General features: G+C 41.8%; 1 protein-coding gene across 3 annotated transcripts in view; it reads left to right on the forward strand.

Annotated features, from left to right (window-relative positions):
• Positions 1-23407, forward strand: part of LOC141753091 (polypeptide N-acetylgalactosaminyltransferase 10-like) — an 89812-nt gene that overhangs the window by 30304 nt on the left and 36101 nt on the right. For all 3 annotated transcript variants that reach the window (XM_074611436.1, XM_074611435.1, XM_074611437.1), the window contains exon 4: positions 5408-5574. In XM_074611436.1, the coding sequence (XP_074467537.1) occupies positions 5408-5574 (167 nt within the window). The remainder of the gene's footprint in view (positions 1-5407; positions 5575-23407) is intronic.

Raw genomic sequence — 23407 nt, forward strand, 5'->3', positions numbered from 1 at the left:
GGAGGCAGGGAGACGACGGGCCACAGAGGGCCAAGAGTCTGCAGGTTTTCATTCCAGCCAAAGACTGCAGCAGGTTATTTCACAGATTGGCACTCCATCAACCGGAAAGCAAAAAATGAATCACCTGGTGCAGCCTTTGGTTGGATTGAAAAGCCGCAGACTCCCAGCCCCTTTGTGACAGATGGTTGTTGTTCCCCCCCAAAAATAAGATGGACTATTGGATGAGAGGCCAGCCAGCTCGAGTGCAGGACTGACCTGGGAAATCTGTGTTTAGGGAACGGAGATAGAAAGTTAAATAGCTGATTCAACTCAGAGTTTTCTGATGAGATCTGTTGATTTCTGAATTTGGATTTTATGATGTTTAAATCTAAGGCTAAAGGGCTTCTTTTGGTCCATTTCAAATTGCCAAAACAAGTACTATAGAAGTGTCTTTAAGGCAGTAAATGTGGACACCAAATGGACCTGATGGCTGTGAGACTTCAGAGCAAATAAAGTCTCACCAATTTTGACGATCTGCTGAAATCCCAGAACAATAGAAAATAAATAAGAAAGTGATAAAGAGGCCTGATAGCCTCACAGTGTGGATGTTTAATTAGTTTAATTAAGCCTTCATGAATTGAAACAACTTGCAAAAAATACTATTAACATAGCTTTGAAAACAAAATGTTCATTTTAATCTGTCAGGGTTTTAATACCCAAAAGACTTAAAAACAACTATGCCTTTATGTTTCTGCCCTCCAGGCATTAATACCATTGAACCACCCCATCCCTCCTCTTGCCCCAGTGGTGACGGGATGACGGTGGCCAATCGGACATTTCTGCCCCGACACCAACCCCTTACTCATGGCGTTGTTTACACCTTTAATTTTCCATGCTGGGTCTGTCCCAACTCATTACAACAAGCACTGTTTGGAACAATTGTTCCAATTAACAACCTGCCCAGTCTATTCACAGGAGACATGTCGCTTTACACCGACAGAAGCTGATTACACACCACACAACACCTATGTGCTTATAAACCGTGTTCTTGACAGCAATTATCAGTGTCATTGATGTCCCCCCTCTGTGCGCAAGGTGTGAAGACCTGATAGATGTGTGTGCCGTGAGCAGCTTTTATTCTGACTGCAGGGGGATGTTTTCAAGGAGGGAAGAAGAAGAAGAGAATAGAGGAAGCAGAAAGTCTAGTTTTTACCACAACGGGTCACAGTGACCCGCGGTTGCACTCCAGTTCATTGTGCGAGTAAATTTCGTGTCAAACTGCCCATTAATTTTGGATGTTTCTTGACATTTTGACATCTTGATTTGATGGCGGCACTAGAGGGAAGGTGAGGAGGTGACCAAAAACATTAGCAATCACCCTCCAGGCAGCACAGTCAGTTAGAGCAAATTTCATAGAAATCTAATCAGCATTTGTTGCTTTGACCAAAGTGGATTAAAGGATGTTGCTGATCCACTGACTTTTCATGCAACGTCACTGACGGATTAAACTTTCCACTTGTCTCGCACTTTAGTTGGATGTGGCAGTAGCATACCCCCAAAAACCAATGACTGAATTCCTGTCAAGCATCCCTGCATTGCCACCAGATCCGGCAATGAAGGGCGTCTCAACGCTTTCTATTCATTTCCTATTGACAGCAGGCAAAGCAGCCACCCAGTGCATGGTAGGAGTTAGGGAGGCACCGATACCGATACCAGTATTGGGTCCGATACTGTGCTCATGTACTCGTACTCGTCTTTCAGGTCCTTGAGAAGCCCTCCGTCACCGGATCTGGTGGAAATACGCTGTTAGCCTCATGTTTAGATTAATTGTATTGGTGTTTCAGTGGTAATGCACGTGTTGTATTGGACTGCATTTTGCCCTCAGCCTCAGCTCTCTATATACAAGTTTAATCTTACTTCTAAGCCTCACCTGTGGTCACGAGCTTTGGTTAGAAATGGGGAGAATTAGATAATGGATACAAGTCTCTGGGCTCAACCTCAGAGACTGCTCCTTCTTGTTTAGAGGAGTCAGTTGAGGTGGTTCAGGTCTCTGATTAGGGTGTCCCCTAGATGTCTCCGTGTGGGGAGGGAACGTCCAAATGGGAGGAGACGCCAGGGTCACATGTTAGGATCCCCCAGGAAAAGCTGGAGGATGTGACTGTCAACACCTACATGTAAGTGTGCTAATATGCTAAACGTTAGTGGGTTAACATGCAGACAAAACACAACTGAGACTAAGGCTATGTTGTAAAACATGAGCCTGACAAGCTCAGATTTTATAAATTGCCCACAATATAGATTAATCTACAAAACACAAAGTCACTCCTGCCCTTTTAATCATAGACCTGAGGTATTCATTAAGCTCATCATTAAACCTCCTGTTTGAGCAGAATACAGTGTTAAAGAACAGGCTGATGAGCCATATGGACCTGTGGCTACAGTACAGACTGCTGGCTTTCTTCCAGCTCTCCTCTGACTCATTAAATAAAAAAACATACACACCAGCAACACTATAAATATCGTCCGCTAAACAGCTTCAGACCCGCTGACCCGATTCGTCACAGATCAGCCTTCAGCGCTTTCCCTCTACCTTCTTTTGACCCTGCCGTCACTTTCATGTGGAAAGCAGTTTTTAAATGTTTTCTCTCTCAAGGTCTCTCCGGGACAACACTTCATGTTCTCTCACACTCTTCCCCTTCGTATTTTTAAATCTCCTGCATCCTGCGACCTTACGAAGCGTTAGCCATCCAACACGTTTTCCATCCTACAGTCATCCCACCATGCTCTTCTCGCAACACGTACTGCAGCACATTCTTGAAAAATTAATACACGGCAAAAAAATCATTTGTACATTCTCGTAGCAGTCGAGGGAACAGAGTTACATTTTGTGAGCTCTGAGGTGGAGCAGCTGCGGAGTCAATGTGCAATAAAATGTGAGACTTTATGATTTCCATGCCTTCTGGACAGAGTTTTCTCCTTATCTCTTTAAGATTCTGAGATTGAATGAAAGTTATTTGTACATTTTATCATCCCTTTTCCTCTCAGCACAGCACTAATGTTAACAGAGAATCCAGAAGAGCACAGACGAGAGACATATCCAGGCATAAAGCTTGACATTAGCATTTTACAGGTTGAGCTACTGTATGTAGCACTTTGCAAAGAAATATGGATTAATTAACGCGTGGTTTTTGTATCCCTTGCACCACTATTTGGTGGTGGGTTGTTCGTTGTTGCAACCATAGATATAAAACAGTTTTATATCCGTGGTTACAAATACAAGGTATTTTAATATGCTGAAAGTGAAAAGTGATTTAACATTACCAAATAATTTAAAAAGGAAAACTGGAAACAGCTGCCATTGCATCAATTATAAGCAGTGAATAGATACAATTACAATCTTTTCTTTACAATTTTGTTGTGTAATTACGGCCGGGCCAGCTGCCTTGCTGAACTGCTGCATCTCTTTTTTGAGTTTGTCTTTCATAATGGTCATTTCATTTCATTATAACTGTCATTTATATTTATTTTAGACAGAAAAAAGGTTAAGAAAAGTGTGCTCATTTGTAAATAATAGTAATAATCCACAATTAATAGCCGGTACTCTTTTATGGAGCCGTGCAAGTCACTGCATTTTCTACAACACTGTCCTGTAAATATTTCAGAATAAAAGACTTGTGTTAACAAATGAAGGAATCCTGTCCACAGAAAACATGCTAGATGACTTTTATTTTGAAATGGAAACGGAAGTGTTGAGTTAAAGTAAATATGAAATTTTGTTTTTTCATGTATGTGACAAATTCTACAGATATGGATATTAAAGCTATATTAATGTTGCTGGTATAATGTCAATACACAGTCAAAAGATCATTTTCACTGTCTATCTTTGCTGTGAACCGAGCACGGCACCTGGGAAAAATAGGCGAGACCTTGAATATCTAGAAGAGATGCAGCTGACACACAGCCGAGTGGCTGCAACAGATTCTGCGACGCACACACGTGCTGCTCACTTTCCCAGTGCGTCCCGGCCATAAAACTGTCGGAAGTGTCTTATGCAACCATTGCTATTTCCTTTAATGATAGTTCTTAACAAGCAGACTCTTGGGTTTATGGGAAACAAACATTTGCATCTTATTTTTTGAGCACTGGTGCGATGGGTGTCACTTGAAAACCAGTTCCTGGCTCAATCATGCACGTATACCAACTAACGCCGGTCCAAGTCCTGATGTGACAGGCGAAGGACTGTCGTGTCCAGCACTGAAATCCTCTCGACGGGGACCACAGAGATTACTTGTCAGGGCCGCTCTGGACCTCCGAGGCCCTTCGCTCTTCACACGGGACAGACAGGCGTATTGGGTGGTGCACTGGGTGGTGGAGGAGGAGCAGGTGTGTCTCTTTGATTGGTCCAATGACAGCAGAGTGACGGATGTCTGACAACCAGGTGCCACATCAGACCTCAGTGGGCCCCAGACCTCTCAGCAGCATTCATTCATTCATTTCACTCTCACTCACTGACTGAATGACAAGATAGAGAGACAGACAGACAGAGAGAGAGAGAGAGAGAGGGAGAGAGAGAGAGAGTGAGAGTGTGTTTCAGGCAGCCAGACAGGCCTGAGAGACTCCCGAGATAATTACTGTCTCTACAGATTCCCCCTCCACTTCTCGGAGTGAAAAGAGAAAGGGATGGAAGGGCAAGCCAGCAGGTGGTATGCTTCATTACATCTTATTAAAAGAGCAGCGCATTGTTCAGGTTGGGCTGGCTGAGAGCACCGCGGCGCTCTGAAGAAAAGGGCAGCCTCCAGGGTTCCACAAGATTTCCTTCCCCGCCATCAATTAACATTTGGAAATTCAAATGAAACGCAGCAGATAATTATGGGTATGTTATGGTCAAAACTTAAAGTAATGTAGTGTTAATAAGAAATAATAAAATTCAAACTTTTTTACAGGATTACAGCAGCTACAGATTCTTTTTCAGAGCTCATAAGTAATGGATCGCTGTCAGGTGTAAAGACCATTTCAACCAATATAACAAATAGTGTCTACTGGAGAACATCGTCAACCCTGCCTTTGAATTTTTAAAAATGGTTATATGAAGGCTGTTGTATAGACTGCAGATCTGAAATGTCATGAATAGAGAGGATCCAGTAACTGGAATAAACTTACTCTTATAAAATGTGTACTTTGAGAAAAATAAAATGCAAATAATAAAGTTAAACTACCTTTTACCTTCTTAGCTGAACCATGTTAACATGCTGACTGAGGCTTGATGATAGGAACAAATCAATCTGGACCAGAATGTTCCTCCCTATAGAGCCACTTCACTAGTATGGCTTAAAGTATGGTTATTATTTGGCAGAGATGATGCCCTCTAGGTCCATGTCACCCTCTCATATCTTTATTTGGTTCCATGTGTGTGTGTGTGTGTGTGTAGCTGCAAACAGAAGCTGTATGGAGAGAAGCTGCCCAACACCAGCGTCATCATCCCGTTCCATAATGAGGGCTGGTCGTCGCTGCTGAGGACGGTTCACAGCGTGCTCAACCGCTCTCCTCCACAGCTCCTCGCAGAGGTCATCCTGGTCGACGACTTCAGCGACAAAGGTACAGTGGAGAGGACACACACCTGCACACACACACACATTTGCACGGATACACGAGCACAGCTGCAGGCAGTGCAGGCTCGCTAGTAATAACTGAGACTTTTAGTGGACTGTGGCATTTTTCTTCCTCTGTCTCCCTCCATCTTTCACGCCCACATACACACACAAACACACACACATGCGTGCACACAAAACACTGAGTTATTTGTTTGCAAGTGTTGGGGACTGTTACACAAATAATGAGCTGTTCAGACACAAAAAGCATTAGCCAGCTTCTGCAGAGGCCCAGATGTGATCACAAGACGTTGGTGCTTTTGTACATCATAAGCAGACAGAGAGGAGAAACAGACACAAACACACACACGGAGTCCGTGTTGCAGGAATGAGCCTAGTCTGTTATTTATTAATAAGACCAGAGAGCAGCTAGCATCGCTGAGCTCTCTGCTCTACTCTTGATTGTGTGCATGTGTCTGTGAGCTTTGGTTCTACCGGTGTATCAGGGAGAACTTTGCTGTTGTTGCTAATGACTGGATGTTGGCTAGTTACTGCTGCTGTCTTCTGATCTGATGGCGAATCGTTATTGACTACTGATGCATAAAAATGGTCAATAAAGGTCCGCTAAATGTCAGCATTCGTTTTGTCTACAGACTGTATATAAGAAGTGTACGTAGCCACCGTGACATCACCCATCGGATTGTGGACTACGGTTTTGAAGCCTCACGTTTGGCATTTCGGGCATCGCCATCATGTTTTTTTTTTTAACCAAAAGTGACACGAGAGGGTGGAGCTGAGTTCACCCGACACATCTATGCGACCAAATTGTTACAATTTACTTTCAAGAACTGAAAACACGGACAACTCCCAGACCGGACAACGCCGTGGTAGCGACCTGTCAATCACAAGGTAGCCCCGCCCTAAAGCATCCCCTGCTTTATGGTCTATTTGACTCTAAGTGGGACCATAATTTACTAAATGAACATCATTCTGTATTGAAGAAGACTTGAAACTAGCGATTGAGACCATAAACTCATGTTTACAATGTTTACTGAGGTAATAAATCAAGTGAGAAGTAGGCTCATTTTCTCATAGACTTCTATACAACCAGACTTCTTTTAGCAACCAGAGGAGTCGCCCCCTGCTGGCTGTTAGAGAGAATGCAAGTTTAAGACACTTCAGCATTGGCTTCACTTTTCAGACCCGGAGGTTGCCTCCTGGTTTTGTCGGTGGTTTGAAACTGGTCTGACCCACTCTGGGGTGCTTCCTTATAGAGTTTACAGAGTCTCACATACTTTGAACGCTGTAGGTTGTAGTAGTGGTGGAGTTGTTGTCTTTAGTCTTTGCACAGGAGCAGTACTGTAATAAACCTGTATTTGGTCGCAGATATAGCAGATATAAGTAGGCTAGTAGTGTACAGTGGTTGTCCATAAGCACTTTCACAGTCTCAGTCTCTGGCATGTAATAAGCATCACATCCTCATACGGCTGCCAGAAGTTATTATATTATAATACAATTTATGTTAATCTTTTTTTTTTTTTTTAAGATATTTTTGTCCTGCAGACTGTAGATTAGTTTTCAATGCGAAGCCTCAAGCTTCCTCCCGGGCTACATGAGTGATCGTGTTTGGAGCTAAAGACTGCAGTGACCTCTGAACAGATGGCGATGATGAGGGGGCATCCTGTGACCCTGCCAGTGTTAGCGGGAGAAAAATCCACTTCCTGGTGTGGATGGGTGTTCTCACGCAGGCGGTTTAATCAGTTCAAACTCTGGAGTTAATGTGCGGCTTTGAACCCCCTTGCATAATAAATCGGGGCGACAAGTGCAATATTATCGCCGGGGTCTGAGCGGAGGAGGGGAACTAGATATTCATCATTAAGACCTGGTTCATATAACCACTTGTGTGACGCATAATTTCCTGCTCACTTTTCCATTTCCATAGATATTAAATATTGCACTAAAGATATATGAAGAGAGAGATAGAGAGAGAAAAGAAAGGATGTGGAGGAATATTTTATTGGACATTCAGAGATGAATTTCTGCTGAACTGTGTGTATATGTCTGTCAGTTGTTGCGTGTTTTTTGTGACTGTTTAGTCCAATAATACAGAGGGACACATGGAGACACAAGTCCAAACCCCTGTTGATTTCATCCATCAGGGGTCAGGTCAGGAAGACGCCAACTGGCCGCCACAGAAATAGCTCACATTTTATTAAACCCACTCTTTCACACTTTTCTAGATGTTGATTTCGACAACAACAATCTCCGTGGCAGCGTGCTAGCCCCGCAGTAATTCTGACGCCCTGTTGCATATATTGATGCTGTTTTGTTTTGGTACGCTCACAGCCGACACCAAGAAGATAAACAATTGATGAGATGCTTTTTTTCAGAGTGCAGTTATATCTTCTGAGGTGCTAATTAGCACCCAGTTTCAACGTCGTGTAATTATAGCCTCGCTGCAGAGCGGAGTTGCAGGAACAGCCTCTTCTCTCCTTTTTAAAAATCATAATTAATACAACCATTCCTATTGAACTCAAAGGATACCTGATGATTTTCTATTCGTCTCGGTTACGCTCTGCTGTATAGTCGTAGAAAACTTTCCTCTTTTGACTTCTGGAAAGTCTCCGGTGGACTATGGATTTCTTTTTCAAACTGTTTCACCTTCTCACGGTATCATCGTAAAGTGCGAACCCCGCATGCTAAAGCTGGACTGTGCTTTTTAGGTAAACACTATAAGAAACTCAAAGAACAGAAGAGCAGAGTGTGAGCAGCGAGGAGCTCTGATAGTGTCAATTGGGGATGGTTGTGTAGCGAGGATCATCAGATTCAAGGCGGGGGTCAGATGGCTTTCATTGGGAGTCTCTCTATATTTGTTTACTCCTCTCTGTTCTCGTCTTCTCTAAGTCTTTTCACTCTACAGACTACACTACGTACCGTTTTAAAAGTTCTGCTTGTTCGCTGTGCTTGTTGCTGCTTTTTTTTCAGCCTTAAAATGAATAAAGTCTCTTCTTTTAATATTATACGTTCTATTAAACTAGTTTAAATGTAGAAATGGAATGAAGAATTTGCCTGATGTGCCTCAATGAGTCTTAAATGTTATTACAGAATATATAAAATCTATAAATAAGCTTGTGTCCTTTGATTCTGAGCGACGGACCATAAAACATTTCCGGTTTACTTTTAATGTTTTAAATGGTCACCTTGTGCGCACGCAGCCGGGCAGCAAATTAAAACTCCTAAAGTTGTAATTTTGTACAGCACAATATTTGCTTTTGCCAAATAATACAATCTGTTAGAAGGAAGCAGCTCCACACACTTTTCTGCACAAGCTGTTCTTTTGCATAATAATAAAAAAACACATCTCACCTGTGAGTGATGATTATGATTTCCCGTTCCACCCACGAATGTGCGAAAATGAAAAAATAACCTGAAATGACATCTAGCAATATTTACATCCGCATGCATCTGTTTTTTCAGTAAGTATCACCTTGTTAATGTAAAATGATCTCAATCCCTCCTCGCTCTCCGTGTTCAGGCCCTTCCTCGCTCTGCCTCTCTCCCTCTCTCTCTCGCCCACGCTCACCTCCGTATTGTCGGAGCGGTTCATTCAGGCGGAACACTGACTCACAGATAACATGCAAACACTGAAACCTGCTGCTTTTATCTCCTCTCTTTCCTTAATGTCTCTACTATTTCCTCCTCTCCTCCTGCTGCTCTTCTCTCCTCTTTATTTTGCTTTCATGTCTCTAATCTCCTCTTTTGTCTCTTCTCGTTTCCTTTGTGCCTTTTTCTTGACGTCTCTTCATCTTCTGTCTATTTCTTGACGTCTACACTGTTCCATCTCTTGATGTCTCTTCTTGTTTGTGTATCTGTCCACTGTGGTGTGGTGAGATTTGTTTCTACAGTTTTCTGTGCAGACTTCTCTTCTCATGTATCTTCTCTTCACCTACTACCTATCTACTTTTCCCTGATTTTCTGTTTTGATTGGTCTATTCCTCTCTGTTCTGTCGCTGCACTTGCCTCATCTTGACATCTCTCCCACGCAAAACTCTCCATCTTGTTTCATTTATCACGGTTTAATGTCTTTTATCGGTGTCTTCTGTTTTTCCCTTTTCTTGCAATCAGCTCCACAAAGATCTGTGAGCATGACATTTGAGAAGAATAAACATACCTGTAGTGGCTATCTTTAGTCTTCATACTTCTATCTTCGTATTAACTTACTTTATTTCGTTAACCACACTTCAAGAACGACATCACAATGTTTTACGCGTTGAGTCGGCCCGGTAGCAACGCCAACGCCAACGGCAACGGCAACGCCAACGGCAACGGTAAAACAACCGTGTTGCTCCGCCGGTAACTCATTTATTCACAACTGAACCGTTTCACAATAAAAGTCATTTCACAATAAAAGTTCACTTCCTGTCCCTAAGTTACATGTGTACGGAAGCCTCACAGGACTAAACTCAAAGTCACAGTGGTAAACATACAGGAAGGAATCACCATATATAGTCATAATATTCTCTTACATTTAACTGAAATATATTTCTGACTGAACTTCAGCAAATAATATTATCAACACAATAAACATAAGCTTGGCACTAGTAAATGGCGCTTACAATACCGTTGCTCTCCAGTGGGCAAACTATGTAATAGAGACTATACACCGATCTGACTTTCTTCCCACAAAGTACTTTAACTGTGTGGCTCCATCTTTTTTTTCCTTCACAAACCAAAACTAAACTGCTAAACTACAAAGCTCTTCTGTAAAAGCCCCAAACTCTCCAGTAATAAGATGTAACATCAGACGGCAAGAGATCAGCAGCTCATTGTGGGTCACCCCAAGCCCCTTTTACTGTTACCTGTTGGTCATCATACCACTCAGAATGAAACACGATGATTTAACGCGATGAATTATGGTGAAATTGATTCCATGTATCAACGACAGCTTGTTAACTTCCCCCCCTTGACTCCGATTTCTCTATAACCAATATGTTTAAAATATGTCTAATTGAGAGACAGAGACAGTACCTAAAACCTAACCCCTTGGGCATACATGTTATATGTGGGTGTGAGATCCATCTCTTCCAGGGATCAGATCAACAAAGCTCCTAGATCCGTCAGCTTCAGCGCTAATCTCTGCTGATATTGACTCTGAAAACTTTACCCAGCGGAAGATTGTTGACAACAGTAAATGTCAGGTTTCTGTGTCAGTCCCTCAATCAAAGAGCAAAGTGTTGTTTCTGGGTTTTTTTTCTATTCCCACTGACATTCAACAATCATAAAGACAGAAATCCATCATAGAAAAGGCTCAGGGAACAATCTTTTTCCTCCCACAGTATAGCCTCAATAGAAAAAAATAATACAATGGGCAGCCACATCACCTGCTGGGTTTGGAGTAAGGGCGAGGTCCCTGCTGTGACTATGATTTTTTTATTGTTCAGATATGTTGCTTCTGGTCCAAAAATGAAACTTTTCTTCTCTGGATGAAAGAGAAATATCATCAGACGAGCTGGCACGGCCTGAGGTTGATAGCTAAGTGGAGTACCGTGCACGCCTGGTCGATGATAGCGTGAACCATTGAGAACAATGCATTGTTAATAGATTAAAAATAAACTGCTAAGTATGCTAAAATAATAAATAGACCATGGAATAGCTTCTTTACTTCATTAAAGCTGCACTTTCAATATGCTACAGCATACATATCTGCTCTGTAAATCACCTGGTATGTCTTCTCCTTTTGAGAAAAAAAAATGCAAACCAATGGAGAAATTTATATTTTAGATTGTTTGGTATCATGATGTCGCACTTATTTCAATACAGCCAATCAAATCTCGCATAAACTGGCAACGTCTTATCTGCGCTAACATCAGCGTTTCTATCATAGCCAGAAGACAGACGGTCACGCTGAGCATTCACTGAGGAAAAGTGTACCGCTAACGTCAGTTTGCAGGCTAGATAGGTAATTAACTCCTCAGCTGCAGCACATTAAACAGCATTAATCGTAGCTACAAAATGTCACTTGGGTCCGATTAGATGCTGGTGTGGTCCTTACTACTTCTTCCCTACGGTGCAGCCTGCCAGCTGCTGTCAGTCAAACACAGACGTGCCCCTCCAGCCGGCTGAGTCGGATAGGAGGATGTCTGATATTTCCTTACCTTTTTTCTTCCTTTTAATAATTACAATAATTTATTAATTAAACTATTAACTAATTAAAGATACATTTCAAAGACATGTTGACATTATTTTTTCTACAAAACAATTACTAAAGGTGAGTTTCAGTTGGACTTAAGCATTGGTACTTATCATGTTGCAAGACAAGGTAAAAGTTTGTGACTGGAAACATAGAGTTATGTTGTTTTTGGGGGGTAGAAAGCCTTCACCAAACATACCAAGATGAATAAAACTGGCTCAGTTGGTCACTCTCATGTCAGTATCTTTACTTTTTTGGTTTCCAATATAGCTGTACTTGTTGTCCTTGTTGGTAGGCCGATATTCTGTTAATTTGAAAAGCCCCCAGCTGTATGTTCTACAATCTCAGTTATATTTTCTAACACAGCATCTTTAAGAACCACCATTGGTGTGTTTTTGTCCATCTTACGGGTTCCGTAAATTTAAAACTAATCCGAGTGGTAGGTCTTCCTATCATGAACTATCTTTGCAGGTTTCCAAGCTGCTAGGGTTGGCCCGCCTCCCTCCCTCTCTTCGTGTGACGTCACTACTGTGTCCACCACTCCGCGGCGTAGTAGAGTTTTATTTCTTGTTTATATTTAGTTGTTTGCGAGCTCAGCTGTGATCTTAATTTCTAGTTTGCAGCCGTTTTTGTTTTATTGAGTTATTGATTTCGGTGCCATCAGGAGCCCGTTCCTAGTTTGCATTTTATGCCAACACACGTGTTCGCTTTTGTTTGCTGCAACTTTGTTGGTTGATTGCCTGCAGTCTAGTTTTCTCTCATTTTGATTGTGCATTTAACAATAAACGGCTACTTAACGCCTGATTCCATCGGGTCATGTTGCTTCCCTTATCCCTAGACCTTACTGGGACCTAACATTATTGGGGGCTCATCCGGGATACTTGTAATAAATGGGGGCTCATCCGGGATACTTGTAATCAATTCCTGTGGTTAATAGTAGTTGTTAAATTGTTTGTGGACAATCACCGTAAATTGGTCACTCTGTAGGGGACTGTAGGTGTTTGACATTTTGAGTTATGCAGTGAGGATGAAGTTACTGCATTTATGTGACATTTCTGTGTGTTTCTGGACTGCCATGTCTGCTTATCATTGTCGTATCAATGCAGGGCAAAATATGGCTATTAGAAATGAATATGTTCATGTTTTTGCTGTGTTACTAAAGATTCCTAAAATACCGAGGAACCACTTGGTTAAAAGAATATTTTGTCAACCAAAGGACAGCTTCATACTTTCCTTTCATATGTCATTCATGGCATGTTATTGGGCTTCGACGTCTTCATAGCAGAGTTTCATTAAAGCGGGGCCAGTGTGAGCTCAGATGTATCCATCATGGTTAACTGCTGTCTGTGACAGAGACGATCCCTCTCAGCAGGACCACTAAGCCTCACTGCAGGAGCTCCTCCTGCCGTGGAAACCTGTCACTGACTCCAGATTGATTGTCCAATTATTCAGTCACTGTCCAGTGCTGATGGGATCAAATAGACAGCTGTGTAGTAGAAATGTGAATATTTCATTTGGGAACCCCGAATGTTAATATTAGTGTGGGAGAAATTAAGTGTTAAACTGATTCTATTCCCCAAATGGTTGTGTGAGTGGATTACATTTGTTTGTCTGCTTGTTCAACAAGTGATTAGTTCTATGTACTTAGCTGCCAATTTGTGGCAATTTGAGACGATATGACATGGCTTTTAATGGCGGTTATCGGCAAAAATGAAAGCACTGTTCAGTGTGTAGGCAGGTGATAAATGGGCACGGGCAATAAATGCAGTCGTAGAGTGAGAAATGGAGCAATCAAGAGGCATGAAACAACATTCAGAGAGAGGGGACGAGGGGGGAGAGATAAGGGGAAAGACGGAGAGATGAGGTGGATGCTTTAAAGGGTAATAAAGTAATTTATGACTTATCAATATGTGTCAGTGAATAAGTTCGACATCGACAGATCAGACGTCTGACGGTGACCTGAATTAAACTCAAATATAAAAGTCACTTTCACAATGGAATGAATAAAACACTTAGAGCGAGTGTAATGAAGAGGTGATTTATCACCGCACATAGCATTAGTGGCTTTCTTATGTGTGTGTGTTGAAATCTCAGTTCTTAGGACTAAACTCTAAAAGGGAACCATGTCAGCTCCTGTCAAATGGATACCACCTTAACCAGATTATCTTACTTGTGTTGCAGTGTGAGTAAGCATAAGAGCTGTTGGCAGCAGGGCAGGTGAAACATTAAAATGTGGCCAAATGGCTGTCATGATGATGAAAACAAACACCTTCATTTTGATGTTATTGTCCTCCTTTTATATTCCGTTTCTCCCCGTCATCAGGGAAATCATCATGCCAATCATGTAAATGCTTAAATCACTGCCTTAGTGAATTTGCTAATCAGTGCTGGTAAAACTCTATGAATACATGAAGATATTTCTGTGTGAGGGGGGCGGTTAAAGGAAATCTCCTCTGAGGGGGCGTAGTTCAACTTTGTTAAACTTTGTGAAATTGTGCCTTTGACCAATAGCAAGCTATGTGGACAGTGTTGACCTTTTCCAAAACAGAGGAAGCTGTTGTAGCTTGTAGCTGTGAAGCACCATCAGCTTTTATTTAACCCTCCTCTGTTGAAATATACTCTAATAATAATGCTTATATTGGTATTAACGTCCAGCCCGACTCAGATCATATACAGTAACATGCACCTTTATAAAACAGACAGGTTGCAGGGTTCAGTGAAAAGCAACACAGAGAGATGAAGGAGAAAGCTGAGGCTGAACAGAAAGAGAACACTAGGAGAGGAAAGCAGTATAATAATGACAAGAGTAGAGACAGATGCCCTGTGGACAGAGACGCCACACGTCTCAATGAAACCAGTTGCGGCTGCTAACCTTCCCAGCTACAGTCCATGATGAGCTTCAGCTGGATGAGAGGAGGGAGGGATGGAGGCTGAGAGGGAGGAGGAGGAGGAGGAGGAGGAGGAGGAGGAGGAGGAGGAGGAGTGTAGATGGTGAGGGGAGGTCAGCTCACTCTTCATTAGGCTGTAATTGAATTTCCGCAGCCCGTGCAGGGAGGATGTTCAGCCCTCGCTCTCCCTGCAGGGGAGTGTTGGCTCACTCCGGCTTCCCAACCTCCCCGATACTTTCAAGGTTAGCTCAGCTAATGGGGCTACTTTCTCAACGGATGTCTCTGCTCGCCATCTGTCATCTACATGTCTGAACATGTAGGTGCGCGAGTACATGAACCCGCCACGTGACGCTGCCGGAAAGAGTGGAAGAAAAAATACGAGAGACGGTACCGCATTAGCTGACACATGTTGTGGCAGTGACTCAACAAGGGACCCGCAGTGTGCCAGCGTTAAAGCTGACCACACAGACTCGGAAGGACATCCATCCTTATCTCCCAAAAACATCACCATCAACAGGTGTCACGGCAACGGACCTGCTCAGCAAAATCAGTTGCTGCCTCACTTTGAATTGTAAATGTTAGATTAAAAAAAAGGAGGTTAAGTAAGGTTTCATAATGTGATAGATATTTTCCTATTGGTTGTTTGATTTCTGATAGATGTAACAGATTTCATGCGTTTCATTTTGGCTTTTGTTTCATACATCTGCCCTAAAGTTGATGTCTGGGTGCGCCTTTCTATGAAGGATGCATTTAAGTTCATCCCAGCGGATCAATATCATGCAATTTTTGTGGCCAGGTCACTAAACGCCTCATTGAATGACTCATTTATTATTATATCCGCCAGGAGATTATGCATTCGGTTGTGTATGAGCATGCATGAGTGGGTTTGTGTGTGCATCTCTGTGTCTGTCTGTCAGTGAACAGTGAAGTTAGCTGAGTCGGTGCAGACCGCAGACCGCATCTGATATGCTTGTGGTCTAGACGGGGGGGCAATTGTGGTTTGTAATCGTTCAATGAAACATTACAGCAGTGATTGTAGAAACACCTGGCGGAGATCTGCACTTTCTAGTTCCCTTTATGTGACGCATTTCCTGTTGAACGCACCATTTTATAGACATAATCGTTTGATTCGATTGAAAGAGTGGAGGGAGGTAAACTTAAAATCTACAATGACTCTATTGATTGGATTTTACCGTCATGCCGGCTTTTGCAAAATGAGGTTACCTTTACAGGTTCACTGTAAAGTTGGAGGTCCTATTTCATGGGGACTTTTCTTGAACTGTAATTCCAGCACTCTGACAAAAGCATTATCTTGTGCATGATGGCTGTTAATGGTTAAACCTGCTCTGCTACGATGTTAGCTTAATGCTCCGGCATCACGTTACTGATCTACAGGTAACAAAGACCGCAGTTGGATCTGTGTTCCAAAAATTGGTTGTTGCATCCTGCTACCCATGTGCTGTTGTGATGGGAACTGTCCTCCTGTGGTCTATTGATTTCATTACATCATCTACCTCATACATCTACTAAAATCCACCTCTCGCATACAATAGCACATGTTATGAAAAGTGCTCAGGCAACTGGTTCTTCCATTTGTTTTCTTTTCTCTTTGACTGTTTTTGTCTTTGTGCTGAAATGAATATTCGATCGAGGAAAATTGCAAGATATTGCCTGATCCAGCTTCTCAAATGTGAGTCAGTCAGTCAGTCAGTTTTATATCATAATGTAATGGAATATCTTTGGATTTCTAAAGGAAACAAAAGGATGAATTGAATGACCAAAGATTAATCAATAGATGAGGTGCCATGCAGTCCTTTCATTGAAATTGTGTCCTTCATAATGGTTTTGCTGAAACGCTCCTTCTTTGTACAAAGTACAACGATGCCTTTTTCAGATTAATTTGTTCAGATGAAGTGATACAATTGAGTCTTTGTGCTCCTGTTATATTTCTTTATAGACACATATGGTATGTGTTCAAAGTATGGGACAGTATTGTAAAGGGTTGTATAGGGTCACGGCTTCTATTTGTCTTCTTACCTCGTGTGTTCAAAGCAGCAGAGAGACGCATTTCAACTGGAAAATTTTTTCCCTTTTACTCCTCTCTGCTTCGCTCTCCAGCCACGTTTGAGTAAAACGTTGTTTCCTTTTAATAAAGCTGTGTGTTCAGGGCCAGGGGGGTAAAAAGGCGGTGATTTCACACGAGAAGGCAGCGCCAAGCAGTGGAGCACGTTATCATGTTTTAGCAAGTGTTTATTTTTTTTTCTCCTTCCTTTTTAATTGGAGTGTACTTTGGAGATGAGAGCTGTTCTCGGGGGAGGCTGACTTCATTAGCACCTGTAAGTGTCCGGGCATGTTAGCGGAAAGGGAGAGATTGAAGGAGAAAGGCATATTGGGAGTGTTATATTTAATAAAATGCTTGTCAGAAAATATTTAGGTGCGATATCACAAACTAAGTCGAAAGTTATCTAATTTCCCACCACCTCTTCCCAACGCAAAACTGGTGTGCCTCAATTAATGTAGTGTTCTAATGTCACTATGTTTACATGCACTAAATATTAATTTTGCGATTTCAATGGTTCCGATACGATTCAAGGACGCTAATTGGCTCATATAGAGCAATACCATAAGATCTGCTCTCCAGCTGGAAACGTGAGGCTGATGCTGCGTGCACATCATGACGGGGAAAAGGAAAGTCATTTTCTCTGAATGAAAAAACGACAGCGCACGGGGAAAGCATCTGTAGATGAAGCCGTTCTCGTCAAGCGGATTGATAGCGTCTGAAATATGCAGCCAACTCATGCAGATCGCTGCCCGTTTTAACATTTCTTTACTAATAAAAGTGCTAAAAAACACTTTCATACAACGTTCGTCGTCCTTAAATACAAGGTCCAAATCCTTTTGCGTTTCAGATCGATTTCATATCGATATACGTCTCCCGTGAAGGACAACTTGCCGAGTACCTATCGATGTAGTTGTATCGTAGGAATATAAATCGATACATTGATGTAGTAGATAAATCCTTACACCCTTATAGTCCACTAATATTCCTGTTTACGTGCAGCCATGCATACTCCGATTCACAAACCAATGGCCGAGCAAACACAGCCTCCGTGCGATATTTGCGTAGATCCAAAAACCTGTTGATATCCAAGACTTTCATAATGTTTAAAAGTAGGTGTGTTTCTCCTTTCCACCAGAAATGTGGACTTTTCTTTTGGGCATGCGTCTCTGCAAACTGTCGGCCAGTTGGTTTGTGTACAACGCACAGAGCTGGCCGTAAACGGGCGAGAGGCCGTGTGTCGGAAACCGCCTTAAATACACCCAATTGAGACACATATTCTGAATGTGCTGCATACATGTCCAAAGAATGCTCCTAAAACTTGAATAATATCGGCATATCCCACAAGTCTTAATTGGAAAATGCTCCATTTGGATTAAGGCCTAACTCAGAATATCCAAAAGAAATATGATGTTTACATGACGCGTATCAAATTCACAATATTGTCATATATGGAATAATAGTGGAATATTAGTGTGCATGTAAACGTAGTCATTGTCTCCCATGTAGGGCGAACATGACTTCACAGTGAGACATCTTGTTTCCATAAAGTGGTTATTGTTATTATTTCTATTTAATTGAAGTTTAAATTGAGAATGGGAGCTGCTCCCCAAGGAGCGCCATTAGCATCCGCAATAGTGGAAGTAACTGGCATCCTGCCAGCTTAATGGGGGCAATCTTAGTACCAAAACAATCATAAACGCAAGTTAACCATTAAGCACAAGGCAAAAGAAAGGGGGAGGAAATGAGCTATGATGGGAGAAATGGCCAATAAGAGACTCGGGTGGTGTTTGAGCTAAAGACGTGTTATTATGTTTTAATAGTCTCCCCTGGAGAGCAGAGATGCCGTTTCTGGCTGTTCAGCAAGTTGCAAAAAAGCAGCTCATGACGGATGGATAGCGGTTCAGGAAACATTGGAGCGGTCCTTTATGATAGCTGAATGTACTGATTTCAAGTAGAAGGAGACCGGTGTTTTATTAATCAGGCTACAGTGTGACATGATAAATGATGGCTATGAAGATGGACTTTAATGAACACCGTCCTTCCACTATGTGCCCCGTAAATCCTTCTGTTTCTTCTCCTCTGTGCTTTTATTCTTCTTACCCTTGTTCACCTCTTCTGTTTTGTTGATTTTCCTTATAATTTATTTTGGTTTGGCTCATGCATCTTTTATAATACCATTTAAAGAATGAAATACATTGGGGATTTGATTGTGTGAGCAGGTTTTGAGTGCAGAATAGATATTTGAAATCTGAAATAAGTTTCCTTACATCGTGGTTTCTCTTGATTACAAATAGCGAAAGAGACGCTGGAGCGAGGCTTAAGTCCACAGGCAGTGTCCCTCCAAAGTGCATGTGCATTAACACAAGATTGTCTAAACGTACTTACTACTATCCCTAAGCAGTTAAATGCAATCACTAATGTAAAGTCTTTACAAGAAGTGCATTTATGGGTCTAAAAGTTCTTAAACACAACAGTGATTCAAACAAAATCCAATTCAAGAAAGACTTGTAGATCTAAACGCCCAGCTTCACACCACAGAAGTGATGCTGTTTTCGGTTTCGGAATAAACAGAAGAAAAAGAAGTGGGTAGTTTGATTCCTGTCAGAAGCCATCAGAACAAAACACCTCTTACAGACACTAAATGTTGATGTATAGTTGAAGCAAAGTTTGAAACCCCCACATCAATGATGGCTTAGGAAAGGATTAAAATATATAAAGAACAATTCACATCTGCATGAGCATTTGAGTTCATCAAAATTGGGGTCAGAACCATGTGACTTATTATTCAGACGTGGTTATGGAAGATTTCCACTACTGATACTTATTTCTTGTAAAAGGCTGGAAATATGTCATCATTTCTATATGATCCATTGACAGCTCTTCTTTGCATGAGGTCACATGGATTTTGAAACCTAAAAAATTAGATTACGGTTCTTCTTTTCCCCCCGTCGTCTCCTAACTGAAGCTAGACGCCAGCGTGTGTGTGAGGGAAGTTGAACTCGCAGGTCTGAGCTGGCAGGCTGCTGCTCAGACTCTGACAATGACTCTCTCAAGTGCTAACAATCCCCACAGGGATATTTTTACAGCAGTCGACAGCAGCAGTACGAGAGCCGCTCGACAGGATGAGGTTTGGAGATTTAGAGTGAACACAACATCAGTGCTGCCGTGTTAACAGTGACTAACAGTGACTCCATCTCTGGTTCTGTTACTCTTCTGTCTTTATGAAGCCAGCTTTGCCTCTGCGTCCCACTGTCGTATCACCGCTTCATTTTATTCTCCTCTTTTATTATCTGCAGGCAAATTCTTCCTAGCACTTTACACATAACATGAAACATTATGATCGTATAACCATATAGTAACGTTCTAAAGCAAACATCCTTCTCGTACATAGTGATTGATTACCTTCACGGATCAAACTACAGCGAGAACGGAGAGAGGACTGAACACTGATTAACTTATACAACCTTTATCATCTTTTAGATGTTAGTCTGTTTGCACAACCAACAAGTTCATCAGTGTTCCGGTCTTCATTCTCAGTTAATGGTTTTCCTGAGATGAGCCAGATGCTGAGGTTCCTTGTTGGATGAAAAAAGATATAAACTTCAGCACAGCTCTACTATTCTAAATCAGCAGTCTGAAAAGTCAGTTTAAATCAGAAACAGTCCAAAATAGACCCAAAATAATTAGACCGGATCCAAAATATATGGTTGACCCGAATAGACCTGAATAGAGAGAGAACACTAACGCTGGCAGCAGCATGATGATCCATCAATTAATAAACAGCTGTGGTCAAAAACAGTACCAGTAGTAATGCAGGTCATTTTTACTAGGGCTTCATAGTGGATTAGTCGACTAATGGGTCATTTTGGTTTTAGTCAACTAACATTTCCTGAGGCGATAAGGCGTTTTTCATGCTTTTTTGAATGACCTATTTCCAAGGAACGCATGAGCACATCTCTAGTAAACACAAGATAGTAGATAGTCTTTGTTTGTGATCATTACCACATGTTTCTCTTGTGATTATGACGCAGCACGTGATCAGATCTGATAGAGTCTGCTTGGGTCCATTCAGGTATTTGACATATTGACACACCGACCTGAGACCAGAGGCCACACAATGGGACCTTACCCGACCTGATTGTAGATATGATCTGGACCCGGGCAGATTTTGGCCTCAGTTACTTGAACCCAAGTGACTCTTTAGGCAACGTATCCTCATACAACAGTTCGTATGATATGTTACAAAAAAAGTTATTCCTACACATTGTCCAGCAACACGTGTCAATTTCTGCACGTAACATGCATACAGTCTTTTCAAAATAAACTACTGTCTTCACAGGAAACTAATTGGTTAGGTTTAGGCAACAAAACTACTTAATTAGGTTTAGGAAAATATCGTGATTTGGCTTAAAATAACTACAGAAGTGGTGTTACTTAAATACGGAAGTTACGTGACAAATCATGTGGTTTAAATATGAAATGGGATATATATGAATTACAGTGCATTACTTTTTTGGAGGTATAGCAGCTTGCTTTAAGACCTTTAGTCAGACCCTAACCTTATTTTTTCTGTTGAATTTGAATGGTTGATATTAAGCAGATAATGTATCTCAAAACTGATTGAAAAATTCATATTTATAAAAAAAGAAAAAAAGTTGGACCTTCAAATTAAAATATGCAGCAGAAACACAGCGGATAGAGATGTCAGGGTTGTGGTTGAACTGTGAAGCAGCTGCATGTGTGCCTGTGCTGTAAATGTGCGACTTTGCTCGAAGGCAGAGACGTGAAATTGTCCGTCTCTCCTTTTGCTTATCAAAATGCTGCTTTCATCATTTTTACGACGTGACGGCAAAGTGCACATCTGTAATACATCTCTTATCGTTGCCTCAGTAGCTGTTTAAGCTGTGTGTATTTTTTATGTGATGGGGGGAGTAGAAAGGAGGAGGGGGGGGGATGCCTTTAAAATCCAACCCCAGACCGGCTTATATCATCACAGACTCTCCCTCAGCATCCTTTTCTTTTTTTTAATGACGGTTGCAAAAAAAAAGCAGCTTCAAATATTCCCAGCCTGGCACTCTGCAAAAAAGGGAGGATGTGTGATGGAGTTCACAGGAGCAGCCGAATATTTTGGAGGAATAAATTAGCAGCTTGTCTCTTTGGTGCTTTGCCAAGACTTCTGGGAAGAAATCCAGCACCTTGGAAAGACAAGATTTGGATGCCATATTGGATCCACTGTAATTTGAGGTTAATTGAATTGAAAATCCCCTCTGCCTCACCCACAAATAAATAAATAAATCAAAATCTCCAGTAGGGAATGAGGAACTGTACGTGTGAAAGTAAATCTGGCATGTATTTGATGTTTCTGCACCTGGTTTCTGAACCAAAATAAACAGTCTGATGAATTGTCATCAACGCATGTATTTCCCTCGTTGAATATGTGCAGCTGGCCACACTGTGATGTGTCTTCTTCTTTGCTTAGTTTGTGGTGTTTTGCGACTGAATTCTAATTAATGGCTCAGAGGAAGATGCAATGCGTTCCCGCAGCAGAAACAGATGGGAGGGCGGCGAATGTTCGACTGTTTGGTAAATGGGGTCTGCGGAGGTGACCCGGGCGTCGATGATGTCTGAGCCCTCATCATGTCCCGGACTTCACATTCTAATAATGACTAATGTGTTTGCGGACGTCAGCCGGCTCTCATTACGGTGATTTATAGCCTCGCCAATTTCCAGTAAACCAGAGGAGCCGCATTTCCAATTTATCCGGGTCAAATTAACCATTCATAATTAGACGCGGTAACCTTTCCCCGCTCCCCTCTCCTTCGCCGAATGAGCCGTACATACGATACAAAATGTTCATTGTTTAATCTCACTGGCTGTCATTAGGAAGGTTACGTAAGAATCATCCCATGTAGGGCAAAAAGTGTAGCCTGAATCAATCTCCTACTGGGTTAATAGCTGCTGGGCTGATTTATCGTCGTATTATGAAGGTGAAGGCTCGCCCTTTCCTCTAAAGGTGGCACCGACCCTATGGAGCCCCTCAACCTCTAAACCCTGCAGCACATATTCACTGATGAGTTTAATATAGAAGAATTACATATTAGTTTTACAGCTGAATTAATATGTTACATCACTTTATTTAAAAACGTACACCATAAAGCAATCATATTTGAGCGCATATGATCATTACTTCAATAAATTATAATAAAAAGGATGACAGAATATAATAGTTAAAAGCAAATAAAAGAGTCACATTAAACCACCTAGTAAAATGCAATCACTCAGAAAGTATAAATAATGTACAGTATGTCCTAATATTTTTGTATTACCTCGTTTGTGTGCTGCAGAACACTGGATTTGAAATGAAACCGTGTCACTGACTAAAAGCTTTAAGGGTCCAGCCATCCATTTTCTGCTGCTCATCTGGGACTGGGTCCCAATGGCAGCAGGCTAAGCGTGATAGTCCAGACGTCCCTCTTCCCAGCAACATCTCCCAGCTCCTCATGGGGGATCCCGAGGCGTTCCCAAGCCAGATGAGATATATAATGTCTCCAGCGTGTTTTGGGTCTACTCCGTCGTCTCCTAGTGGGACGTGCCCGGAAAACCTCCAAAAGAAGGCACCCAAAAATGTCCTTATAGTGGCATACAATTATGTTCTAGTGTCTTATAAACCAGTTTAAATAGTGCTTATAATATAACTAAT

This window comes from Sebastes fasciatus, chromosome 16 (genome assembly GCF_043250625.1).
Source record: "Sebastes fasciatus isolate fSebFas1 chromosome 16, fSebFas1.pri, whole genome shotgun sequence".
In the NCBI taxonomy this organism is placed as follows: Eukaryota; Metazoa; Chordata; class Actinopteri; order Perciformes; family Sebastidae; genus Sebastes; species Sebastes fasciatus.